We start from the raw sequence: 13716 nt of genomic DNA on the forward strand, positions 1-13716 counted from the left end.
CGGGGCCTCGCGTGACTGTTGAGGCCGACCGTCGGACACGCGTTCCCGGGCTTGGGGACTGTGAGGTCTCGATCGGTGGTTACCGTAGGGCAGCGGACCCGGCACTTACGTCCCGCTGCATTGCTGGCGCTGAGACAAGCGAACCTGGCTGCAATTGTGACGTTACGGGCAAGTGTACTGCTATTTGTGTGTCTTTTGCCTGCACCTCGTCCCACTAATGGTGGTGGGCTTTTGGCCTGGCCAGGTGCCCGAAACTGAGCGAGACGACATATTGAACGTACGTGCCTTTGTCCGCACCCAGACTGAATCATCTGCCCCTCGCAGCACGACCTGGTTTTATTCTATGGTGCGCAGCCTGCTCCGATCCGGGGCCTCTTTGCCTGACGCTATGGTGGACATATTTTGCTGTATCCTGAATATTTGACTGTGACTTGTGTCTCTGGACACACTGTGCGGGAAGACATGTCTGACATAAAGTGTGCTACCACTCATGGCTATGGTGATATCCTGGAAGCGGTTCTTTCCTTCCGCGCTGCGGCTCTACGTTCTGGCTGCGCCCTGCTGGATAAGATGGAGGGCTTGCTTTGTGTTTCGGCCCGTCCTAAGATGGCCGACTCGCGGGGTTCCGGCACCGCTCTTTGTTCCACCTTCGCCTGTGATAAGATGGCGACCACTGGGGACAATGGCGCCTTCGTGACCTTCAGCCAGCCACTGCCATCGGCTGCGGGAGGTCGGCTCCCGAATTTGTATACCCCTCTGGAGCTTCCGCTAAGGCGTGCGCCTTCCCTCCTCGCCATGCTCACGGATCCCCGAGATTCGCCCCGAGAGGTGATGGACGCAAGTGTCTCCCTCCCCGTCCTGGCTGTGCCCTACGAGTTTGAGTCGGCGTACTCTGTACCCTTATTGAGACTCCTGGTTTTACCTGCTCTGGATACATCGAGTTACCCGCACCGCGGATATGTCCCTGGACTGTCTTCTGCACCGACATCGCCTGCACTGGTCTGTGGTGGTAAGGAGAAAACGGGACAAGGATAGACACTTCTCCTATCGACTTGGCGGATGTCTTGTTACTGATTGTGGCGGATGGGGGAAACACTGCTGTGACTCTGTTTTGCTGGTGTTATCATTGTGCCCCATTCCGTGCTTTGGAACTGTTTTTTACCATCGAACTACTGACTCCTGTTCTGGCGCCGCTCTTGCGGGTGGGGCAGCTGGAGGGTTAGTTTTCTTTGAGTGACCGGGACATGTATTGATGGTGCTGGAGGTCTGTCACGGGGGCCTCCGTTTGTTATTCATGATTTGGGGATTCCTTGTGGTTGTCCTGGTTGGCTTGGTTGGAGGTTGTTGCCTTGCTTACACTGTGCGCTACTGCTGTGCTTCCAGTGTCCTCTGCATATCGGGCATGTTATTATTATTGGGCTTCAGGCTTTGCGTTGCTACTATTTCCACGAGATAGCGGAGCCGGGAGACGGATAGCGGGCTCCTCCCTGCATTTCTCTATTTTATGAGAGCTTTAGGTTTTTATCTTTTTCTTCCTCTCTATATTTCGGGACTCCTTTTATTGGGCGACAGGCACACTGCTAGGGGGGGACAGGCCGTAGCCAGCTGCAGGGGTGCAGGGTGGGGGGTAAATGGGGGGCGGGGATGCTTTCTTTTTGTTTTTCTTTTTGGTTCTATGGGCCTTCTATCCTTTTTCCTTTTTCTTTTTCCTTTTCTTCTTCTCTTTTTCTTCCTTGGGGTTTAGACGTTTTCTTCCGGGTGCCGCGCAGCGACTCTGGTGTTTTCACCCGCTATATGTTGGTTTATCCTGCTTGTCCTACGCCAGCATCGACTTGTTGTGCTACGATATCCTGCTTGTGTCTCTCCTACAGGAAAACCTTTAAAATTAGACCTCGGTCCTTCTGTACCGTATCCTCTGTGCTTTCAATATGTTGCAATGTATCGTATGTGTGAGCCCTCGGGCTCTTTGTTGCATTGTACTCGCCTTTTTTCTATCAATAAAGGTCTTTAAAAAAAAACAAAAAAAAAAACGGCATATTCATTAGCGATGCCTCTACTCTACCTGCCAATTCAGTCTGTGGTATCCAAGCTTGTGCTGATGTTGTCTCTTGCTTAGATGCATCCTACCAATCATGGATAATCTGAGTTAGAGAGGACATAAGGTGTCCGGGACCACTGTCAGGATCTTGTTGGCCATCTCCCAAAGAGCATTTGTATGGACCCAAAAACATACTGTATTTATGGATCTCATTGCCAGACTGAAAGAAGAAAACATACACTTGCCAAAGGCATCAATCCTTTTGCATTCTGCATTCGGTGATTAGTCAGAAATGAATTAGACTTCAACTTACTGGTCGAAGCTGGTACAATGATATTATTTGGAGTGAGATGCTTGGTGAGAAAATCAGGGTCACTGGGGTCTGGCCCATGTCACCTTGCTTCTTTCCAACTAACTAACCGGCAAGAGCATGGTTTAAACCAGGTAGCCATCAATGTATCTGTGAGGATGTCATTAAATGCAAGAAATGGCTTTGATATTGCCTGCCCTAGCTGCAACATTTCAGTCAAAACATTTATCTTAGTGTCAATGGTGGGCAGCGATAATTCTAGTACTGCAGCTGTCCTCTGAATCACCACTGCAAATGAGAGACGGCCTTCAGTTGGTGGCCCATACAGCAACTCAAACTCTGTCTCAAGGGATGCATAAAGCCCACCGGTGTTTTGTAAATCAAGGTGTAAGGCATAATCAATGTAATAAGGGGGGAGCAATCCATCCTTCTTATCACCCTCATGAGTATCCAGAAGTGGACCCTGCTGGGGCAAAGAATTAGAATCAGAAACAAAAAGAAAACAGAGGCTCTCATTATAGCTGTGACACTGTATTGGCACTGTGTAAAAGTCAGACTATGTAACAAGTGGTTGCGCTTTTGTAATTTCGTGGCATGACATCGGCTGAGTTCGTCCAACATTGGTTCACATTCCGACGTGAGTTTTGGCATCTGAACATAAATCTGCGCCAGTGGAGTAGGCAGCTGCACTGGCGAGGGAAAAACCAGTGTGGATCTCGGGCAAGAGTGATAGTCAATATCGGAGTCAGTATGAGGCTGCTAACCGGTCCCACAGGGACATATGGCACCATAGAAGGAACTGTCGGGGGTAACCCAACTAGAGGCCAATGCGGTTCTATGGAACCATGGGGTAGCTGAGGGAGCTCGAGGTGCATTTAAGATATGTAGCACAACCTCTTTGAAGGCCTCAATCGGCAGAAGCCCAGGGTATACTGACCGGGTGTGTCGGGACCAACTGACCAATCGGTTCTGTGGCCTATTACCTCAAGGGAGTTCTGATTAATTATTGATGTCCTGGCGCCTTCTCTTATGAGTCTGAGTGGTGGCCTGATGGACAGATCCAGCTTAACTTTTTCATGCTTGCGCTTGGACCTGGTCTTGGCGATTTTGAGCAGAAAGTGGAGTGGCAGCAGGAATGGCCACATGTCTCGGAGCAAGCCATTTGTGAAGACAGCAACCACTAATTCTTCACCTCTCTGTCTTGAATCGCTTCTGGGTGCATAAGGACACATTTATCATACAATAAAGTTGTGTCTGATGCCCAGGCATCAAACTACAACTTGTGCGGTTCTGTGACAGCATCTGTTTGCTGCAATCGGGCCAGGGCTTGAATACTGTCATTTATGGCTGTGACATCGTTGCCTAGCACACTGATCAAGAGTCCTTGCGAAACCAACAAGGTGGGAACACAGCTCCAGCTTGGAAGATGCAGAAAAGAGCAAATGATGTCAGTTATACCCATCACATCTTAATTTTGGATGTCGTATGAATAAAGCTGCTTATAACTTAGGTTGCTTAAACTCTGTACCTAATCAGGACAAAGTGTTTTCAGAGCCTATCAGCAGTAATAGTAAAACATCCAGTGCAAAATACTCCTATATGATGACATGGTCCACAAGATAATTGCCTGTTAATTAGAAGTCACCCCGTTAAAAGTCAATACGCCATTCAAACGTTTACCATAAATGTTGCAAAGAGGTGTGGCCCTGAGCAACAACGCAGGCAGATATACTGCACTCTGTTTCACTTATACACACCTAGATTTTTTCTGTAAGACGGAATGAACCAAGCACCAAACAACACTTCATCTATTTTCTTTACTCAAGACTTGCTCTGTGACATCAACTAGGGCTGGCTCTGCATCTCTTCTGATGGCGAAAACCCCCAAATGATTATTGTTCTGGTTTGCCACCTCTTCTGAATATGTCCCATTTGTGCTGTGACCATCCGTATCAATGATTTTAATGGAGTGATAGCAATTGGTCTAAGATTACCTAGATAACTCAAATCCAACAACAAGATTTTATGCAGGAAGGTTACCCAGGAAGGTTTTAAACATTTCAGTTATCTAACTGAGCAAATGAGGAATTTAAAATGTGAGAAAAATGGAAGCATTCTAAATCAGAACTTTGTGCAGCCTAGTGGTATTAAGAGTTTCTGTTCCCTCTGCAGGTGTGGGTATGTGGCTACACAAACAGCCAGACTCCAACCTACCACTTATTACCTCACATCTCACACTGTAAGCAGTGAGGTGAGGTCCAGACACCTAGATACAGCACCACAACGTGCAAATCACACAACAGAGTATACCACGCTCATTATTGTGAACTTTCTTATCTTGGGCCTTCGACCTCTTAAGAACATAAATAATTACTACTGGGGAAGGGTGGCGAATGTAACATAGCCAAATCCAAGGCACTTGTAATCGGCATGTAAATCTTCTAATCACATAGACATGGATCACTGCACTAAGTGAACACTCGTTTTTAAAGCCGCTTAAACCAAAGTCATTAGGAATAGATAAAAGCGAAATTTTGAAACAAAATAATACAATGCCTCCAGGATGCGTAACACCTTTAATGCAAGGGCCACTATTACAGTATATATAACAAACCCATTGCCGCACCCAACGCAGCAGTTACTCACAATTTAACAGTTATGAAACGAGTTAGGCTGCCCCACTTGGCCCCGTTTGAGGTACAGATTGGGTCACAATCCCTTGCATGGAACGGGGATGCTCCTAGATATCTGGGAGTGCGACTGTTCCACACCCCTGAGGATCTTTAAGAGGGGAACTATCGTAAGACATTGGCGGGGCTGCGAACAGCGGTGGGGTTTTGGAAAACTTTGCCCCTGGCTCCCATAGGACGGGTGGCCATTGCGAAAATGATAATGGTCCCTCGTCTACTGTATAATTTCGCTAATCTCCCAGTGATTCCACCACGCTCCTTTTTCTTAGAGTTGGATTGCCTTCTCACAGAGCTGATTTGGGGAGACGGCAGACACAGAGTGGCGTTGGCAACATTATACCTGCCCACGACAGAAGGGGGTCTAGGAGCGCCGGCCTTTGAGGCATACTTTCTGGCAGCACAATTACAGTGGCTATCGTATTGGACGGCGGGGCGTCACATGGGGGAGTCGGTCGCTGCGGAGGGCCCTATGCCATTACCGGCAATCCGTAGGCTGTTGCTGCCCGGGGCCAAACCGGCGCGCTCTCGACCGCTCCTGGTTTCAATAGCCCGTACCTGCATGATGAGAGTACACCGATTGTCAAAAGACAAACCCCCATATTCACCTTTACTACCACTGGTGGGCTTCCCCAGGGGGGACAAGTATTACACAGAGGGTACCCTACGAGTCTGGACGGAACTACCAGTTACGGAAGTAGAGCCCCTGTTCGAAGAAGGACAGATTAAGACATTTGCTCAAATGATTGAGCAGTGCGATCTCCCGCCCGGGCAATTCTTAATACACAGACAACTCGTGGATAGGAGCGGACGGTTCTGGAACCCCAACACGGAGGAGCCCCCAATGCATCCAGTAATTCACGCTATCTTGGACATGGGGGTGGGGCGCCTTCTGGTCACTTGGCTCTACAAAGCGTTGCGCTCACTGATCCTCCCGACACTACAACCATTACGCCAGAAATGGGAAACGGACATAGGAAGGGTGGTACACGACAAGGAATGGAACACTGCCTTAGAATACCCCAAAAAGGTTTCCAGAAATGCACAATTTCGGAACATACAATTCAACATCCTACACAGGGCTTACCTCACACCGCATCGTCTCCGTCAGTTTTTCCCTGACACATAATTTACATGCCCCCGCTGTCAAACCCTTGCCGCGGACTTCAGACACATGTTCTGGGATTGCCCCACTATCCAGGGGTATTGGGACAGGGTACAACAGACACTGAAGGACACAACCCAAATCGCAAATATGTCAACATGGGAGGCTTGCGCTCTTGGGATTTTTTGCAAGAAGAAGACTGAGAAGGTGCAATATCGCTTTATGTCCCTAGCCATCCTACTAGCGAAGAGGGGTACAGCCATGCACTGGAGATCCCCAACAGGACCACCAGAAGCAGCCTGGATTGGCGCAATGAAAAAATGGGGGAAGGCAGAGGAAGAAACACTTAGGGAAGAAGAACTGAGAGGGACCCGTAAACACCCTATTTCCTTAGAATGGGCGCAGTTACTACATACATTTACTCACGAGACAGACCCCCCCCCCCGAACCCCTCACAGATGAGCGGACTCAGACCCGGCCGTCCCCTCCTGTCCCACTAGTCAGAGGGAGTGTCTGAGAGACACAAGTAACTTGGGATCACGCCTGAATTGCAGACCTGCTTAGAACCCTCCATGGGCAACACTGCGGATGCCACAGAAGTTGTGACACCGATCCCCCTCTCGTGCGTCTCCTGATATGTTCCCACGCCCCATCGAGAAACTACAATTACCTCGATAAAAAAAAAATCCTATTAGGTCACAGCTAGAACCCCACCCAGACACCCTACCTTCCCTATAGTTTATCCCCCACAGTTAGAAATAGTTGAAAGTTAGACCGGCAGAAAATCCGGCCACATTTCTTTATTGGGAACACATATAGCTATGATAGCTCAAAAAGTTTTTGGGACATTCCTGCAATAACGATCCAACCTAATACGACTACAGCGGTAGCCCATACCTGACCGCGACATGCTATCACGAGAGGCCCGACAGTGCTGTATTAGACACACCCAGCGTAACTTACTGAAAAGATGTACACTATGGCCTCTTCAACACACCACGATATCCATAGACTTGGTCGCACATTGGGCACACTTGGCTCCTGACGTATCGAGGATTAAGGCCTATGGTCATGAGAATTGCATTTTAACTAATTGGTGCAAGAATGTATTAATGTATTGAGTTCTACTGCCATGATACTTGATTGTTAAAACCCAATAAACAAATGTAAACAAAAACAAAAAGTAACGAGTTAGGCTGAAACTTTTCATTACAAATAATTATACGTGAGAACATTAAATCAAGATGTGGCACAGCCAAAAATTGGGCATCAAATCATGCTATTGTTTATGCCATCACGGACTGCATTTCCCGTAAGAACATTGAGCAAAAGCACTCGGACAAGCAACAGGCATGACACAGGCCCATTATAGAAAGCAATATTGAAATAAGGTTCTTCTGTATTTTAGCAACTAATTACTCAAAACCTTTATTGCAAAACAGAAATACAATTAGGTTATGCAGCATTAACTAACAGCTCGCAATCCGCAATATTTTGTCTTCTAAGATCAGAAGGTCTTATTCGTATTCATTTAAGTTGGTGGGAAATTTGCAAACACAGACTTGTCCATTCAGGAATGAACAGAAACGTTTCTTCCTAATCCTGACATCTTCTGTTCTTAATCAGGAGCTCCCATTGTTGTCCGAATAAAAGTGCTGCTGTCCCACATCCTTAATAAACACAGCCCAAGACTAGACTCCTGCCCTTTTTAGGTGTCCCTGCGAGTAGACGACGTCAGCCCAGTAAACAGTATATCTGGGATGTATCTACATATAGACTAGCGTGGGTTTTTAAGTAACAACGGGCCCAGGAATAGATCTCCTGGGCTGCACTTTTGTTTAAGCAGCCAATGCAAAGTGTCCAAATGGGTCACAAAACGCTTCCATTCTAAACTAAGATTATGCCACCATGTTTCAATGAAGCAATAATTGAACATTCGAAATATGTGGAATTTAAGGATGTACGTTTAATACACTTTGGATATTGGAAGCAAATGTGAAAGTTAGTTTAAATGTCAACCGATGATCACTCATTTAAAAAGCCATTCCAGCCTAGTTTGTAAATATTAAAGTAGATAACAAACGACAGCATTTTAAGAAGGCTATAGCCTATCTGTAAGAACGAACAGATCACATTAGACCACTTTAATTCACAGATCAGTGATTTTAAAGTTAAAATGCAGTTACAAAACGTTAAGAAAAAACTTCAGCTTAAAACATTGTTTTACGTCTCTATTCGAAAATCTCACATTTTACTCCTATGACCTACATTTACAAAGTGTGTGCATATCAGAAAAATATCCTCACCTTGGAATCTTTCTTGTGACCGCCTGCAAGCAGCTTCATGACTACAATATTGGGTTTTGCAACTTTCAAAATCTGATTGACCTGCATAAAAAAAATAAGGCGATATTAGGTGTTGCTTAAATGTTTCAAAACTGATGGAATTATGTACACGGATTAATTCCATGGATTTATGACATGAAGTCCAACGCAACTTTACTTTGAAATGAGCACAAGGGGAGCAACCAGAGCGGAATGACATGAAGGCATGCTGTACCTTGGGCGGAACAAGAAGCTGTCAAGGTTTATTGTGAGTTAATGATTAAAAGCGCCATTTAGTCCTTATGAGAAACTGCCGTGCGATTTCGCTTAACCTTAGAACACAGTGACATGAATGCTGATCTAAAACTTGGGTCTGCCAGAGGAGTACAAGCAGCTACTTCAAGATGCTTTACATCCACCGAACATATACTTATATGTATATTTATAGTATATAATCAGATAGTCAAGACCTGGAACACACTTTCTTTCTGGAGTTATTTCTGAAGATCAGCTCGAAGGCCTTTAGATTTGTGAAATTCTGTGCGAGTGACACCTCCCAGATTTGGAACAGGCCTTTGAAACCAAGATTTCATAACATTTATGTTACATCACACCTGCACTCAATGGCTGAAGAGTGAATAATGTAAGGTATCGTGCTCGCTCTCAGGAAGCATGGCAGAGCACTTCCAAGAGAATTGGCTTTGGTACGTGACAAAACCTGGCCTCGTGCACTGATAACGCCTTCTATGGTATAGACTATATCTAGCTGCAGATTCCTTACCTTTTGAATTTCCCCAGGCGTCGGCCCGGATCCGGAAGATATTTCGTGAGCAGTACCACTGCGCACCGGTAGGTGGCATCAATCAGCTCTGCGTCCATCGCTGGCATTGTCTGCGCCAGAAGTGACGTCGCGGTTCCTATATAGGCGCCACCCAGGTGCACCGACGGAGCCATGAGGGACACTGACCACTAGTGTGTCAAAACTAGGGCCCAGAAAGGGGTCATCATTGCCCCTAGAAATCCGTTCACAGAGCCAGAGGATGGGTGAGTCGGTAAGGAATCTGCAGCTAGATATAGTCTCTACTAGATAAGGCATTACCAAGGATAAGTAAACTGGTCATTTGATAGAGACGTCTAGATGCATATTCCTTACCTTTTGACTAGATATCCAAGCAATACCATCCCGGAGGGGGGTCTGAAAACTAATTTCAAAAAAGTCCTGCAGGACCAAACAGGCAAAGTGGCCATCCCTGCGTACCAGACAGTAATGTTTAGTGAACATGTGCAGGGAGGCCCTTGAGGATAAACTGAGAGGTAAGGAGGCTTAGATGATAGGGCCTGCAGCTCACTCACTCTACGAGCAGATGTAATTGCCACAAGGAAGGCTGTTTTCAGTGTGAGAAGCCGGAGCAGACAATTGTGGAGAGGCTAGAAAGGAGCGCACATTAAAAAAGTGAAAATTAAATTAAGGTCCACCTGAGGCATAATGAATGGTGAAGGAGGGAAGAGATGAGTAAGACCTTTGAGAAACGTTGTACAATAGGGGACTTGAACAAAGGTGGTTGGTCAGGCAACCGCAAAAAGGCAGATAGAGCAGACTGATAAGAACCTGGAGCACATCCCTGCTGGGCAAGCGAAAGAATGAAAAGTAAGACTTCAAAAAGAAGAACAGAAAGGGGATCAATAGATTTTTCTGCACACCATGCCAATGCCATATTTGTTTTCTTCAACGGCTAGCGTATTCTGTCGTGGTGGAGGGATGCCTAGCTGCCAAGATGATGTTATAGACTTTTGGAGGAAGGTCAAAAGCTGTCACCTGTCGCTGCTCAATCTCCATGCAAGAAGGTGGAAAGTGGACAGTTCAGGTGGAGAACCCTCCCCTGATACTTCAACAGAAGATCTTCCCAAAAAGGCAGCCTGATAGGAGGATTGATGGCCATGCTTGGGATACCAGACTCTGTGCACAGTCCTGAGTCACAAGGATTGTAGGAAAATAGGATCTTTCTGACATGGTTGACCCCACTTTTTGCCTGGGGTCAGGGTCTTTAGACTGTAGTACACAGGTATCCTGTTAACCAGGACCCCAGTGTCGGGTTCTCTCCTCTAAATTGACTGGTAAGTACTTTGTACACCGCACAACTGGCATACTTGTCTACCCCTGAACGTCCCTAGTGAACAGGACTATCCCATAGGCTGCAGCATGTATTATGCCACCCATGGAAACTAGATCTGACATTGCAGCCTGCGTGAAATGGTGCATGCTCTTAAAACTTATACATCACCCCTAAGGCAGGCCCTACAGCCCACAGGCATAGTGCATGGTTCTAAGTGTGAGAGTGCCCCTGCATGAGCAGAGGTACCCCTACAAATCCCAAACTCCATCTACTTCGCTTTGTAAGTGCAGGGAAGCCATTTTAAGGTATGTAGTGGACACTGTCAAACTCGAGATTTCCAACTACATAATGATTTCACTGAACGTGCTCATGCTTGGCATCAAACATCTTGAAATTCTGCAGCTACACCAATTCCAGTGTTAGTTGCATGAGACCATGTACTGGGGTGGCGGGGCTCCTTAGAGGACCCCCCCCCCCCCAATGTCTACCTGTGTATCCTTGGAGGGTCTGCATGCAAGCCAGTGCTGCCACCGACCCCAGACACTGTTTGCCCTCCTGCTGGTGAGCCTAACTCGGACAGGCGAAGGCAGAACAAAGGATTTCTTGTAGAGGAGAGGTGTAGCCACCTCTCCTTTAGAATTAAGTGTCTCTGGGCTAGGTGGGGGTGCTTCCAAGAGCAACCAGGCTGCTTTGAAGGGCACATTTGATGCCCTCCACGCATAAACCGGTTTACTTCACTGCAGGAGCACTTGGCTCCGTGCTCTGTCACGAAGTCACACAAAAGACAGGGAAGTGACCACTTCCCTGTCCAGCACCTCCCACATGAGGCAGGTGGCTGCTGGATTCCGCCTTCTTGAAAGCAAGATAAGCAGAGGCCCCTGGGAGCATCTGACAGGTCAGACCATCAGAGTAGCATGCCTGATCCCCCCCATAGGTGGGTCACCACAGAAGCTATCCATCTCCCATCCTGGGTTACGTAATGGCTCCCCTGAGGGTGGGACCCTAGATTCGTCTGGAACAAGGATTCCTCTGCAAGACTCGTCTTCAGGAGCAGAAGAATCTTGTGGACAATCCTGAACACTGAACTCTGCTGTTGGCTGTGCCGGACTCAAGATAAGACTGCTCCTGGTAGGAAGGCTCCTACTGCAACTTTGTCTCCGTGCTTTGCAACCATTTGTGGCGGTGCATCCTCCAGAAGCACAAGGACTCTGTGTGCATCGGACAGCTGAAAGGAATCTCCCTTAGAGTGAAGGAGTCATTCCCCTGCAGCCGCAGGCACCTCAACGTCAATGATCGGTCTGTGCATCCTGCTGTTCCACTGACTGTTCAAGGCTCTACAACATAGGTGGTGGTTTGGTAGTTCTCCCGAGGCCTGACCTGTCTTTGATGCAATTTGAAAAAAGACTGCAATCCCTCGTTGAGCTGCTGGAACAGGGCTCCTGTGCACTTGTTATTCTGCAGATCTTCAAGCTCCAAGAAGCCCCAGCCTCAAGCATCTCCCTGCTGCAAAAGCGACATCCTCACTGCATCTCCTGCGATGTTGGCCTCTATCTTTGTTGTGCTGCTGAGGCCTCCCTGCAACTCCCTGTACCTGCTGCCAGAGGGTCCCTACATGGTCTTCCATTGATTCCTGCTGGCTCTCCTGCTTGTTGTGGGCTGGCACTAACTTACCTGTTCTGGGTGAGTTCCCGGGTCCTTGCAAGTCCTACTTTGTGCAACTCTTCCAGCAATGCGCCTTCTGCATTTTCCGAAGCTTTTTGGTGGTCCTGCTGGCCACTGACCCTCCTGCAATTCGTCGACCGTCGTGAGACAGCTTGTGGATGGCTCTGTGTTTCTACGTCGTCTGGTCTCTACAGCTGCAACTCCAAGACCTACATCCTACCGTAAAGTACCCCCAAGAAGGGTGGGCATTGTGCTCCTGCACCTTCGGGACGACTCCAGGTGACTAGGACTCAGTCTCAATTCCCCTCAGGGGCTCCTCACCCGGATCCATGCCTGGGTTCCACTGAGCTGGTCCACAGGTTATGGTAGCAGCTGGAATTCCGAAGATCCCCACTGATTTCAACGGGCGGTTACAACACCAATTCACACCTATGCTCCCTGGTGTAGGTATCCTGCTTCTCTGGGTATCCACGGGTGGGGGTGCTCTCCAACCTCCTTGGTTCCAAAGGGTTTCCTCAGGGTCCAGTGGGAAGGGGCCTTCCCCAAGATGTTCTATGAACACTGACCGGGGTTATCACCTCTGCACCTGGACCCCTAGGGACTTCTCGTTAGTTACCTTTGGTGGTTCCGTGCTTACCCTGGCCTACAGATCCTTGGGTGGTAGTCTTGGTTTGGTACTCCTTTTGCATTCCATTTACTTAGTATATCGTTTGCACCCTCCACCCCAATAGGGGCCCATGTGTTTTACTGATATTGTTACTGTGTATAAATGAATATCTCCGGGTAGGAGAAACAGGAAACTGAGATTATGTTGTTTAGGGAAGTCCAAACTTTGTGGATCCAGACTGGTGGCCACCAGAATTAAGAAATGACCCTATCCCTAGCAAGGTAGTGAAAAACGTAGGACTTAAGCTAGATCAGGAACTCAACATGAAAGAATCTACAAAGGGCACGTTTCTACATGCTGTGCCTATTGAAGAAAGTCTTTCCATTTCTTACATTATCTGCCAGGAAGACTCTGGTACAGGCTCTTGTCGTGAGTCGACTAGATTATGGCACACATTACTCACCTCAGCAAATGAGTCTCTAGTGTCTAAACTGCAGGCTGTCCAAAACACAGCAGCACAATTGATCTGTAACCAACCACCCAGATCTAAGTCTGCTCCCCATCTAAAATCTCTCCAATGGTTGCCAGTAAAAAACTGGATAAGGTTAAAAATGTGCTGTTTAATCTACAAAGCCCGGCTGGTTGCGCAAGGGCCCGAGTATCTCTGTCAGAGGATCCTACAATATCACCATGTTAGGAACCTACGATCCAGTAAGAAGGAACTACTGGTAGTCACCCGCATACAACGAGCCAGATGGGAGATCTTTCTCCTATCTAGCTCCAACCCTACCACTTCATGTCAGAACCAGCCAGACTATAATAAATTAAGGAAAGTACTATAAACAGCGCTATTTTAACTCAACATCAAT

The 13716-nt window shown here is 47.4% G+C and overlaps 1 protein-coding gene across 4 annotated transcripts in view; it reads right to left on the bottom strand.

The window, feature by feature from the left end:
* NAA35 (N-alpha-acetyltransferase 35, NatC auxiliary subunit) overlaps positions 1 to 13716 on the bottom strand; it is a 423189-nt gene that overhangs the window by 25147 nt on the left and 384326 nt on the right. For all 4 annotated transcript variants that reach the window (XM_078675799.1, XM_078675796.1, XM_078675797.1 and 1 more), the window contains exon 22: positions 8447 to 8527. In XM_078675799.1, coding sequence (XP_078531925.1) covers positions 8447 to 8527 — 81 coding nt within the window. The remainder of the gene's footprint in view (positions 1 to 8446; positions 8528 to 13716) is intronic.

This window comes from Lissotriton helveticus, chromosome 2_1 (genome assembly GCF_964261635.1).
Source record: "Lissotriton helveticus chromosome 2_1, aLisHel1.1, whole genome shotgun sequence".
In the NCBI taxonomy this organism is placed as follows: domain Eukaryota; kingdom Metazoa; phylum Chordata; class Amphibia; order Caudata; family Salamandridae; genus Lissotriton; species Lissotriton helveticus.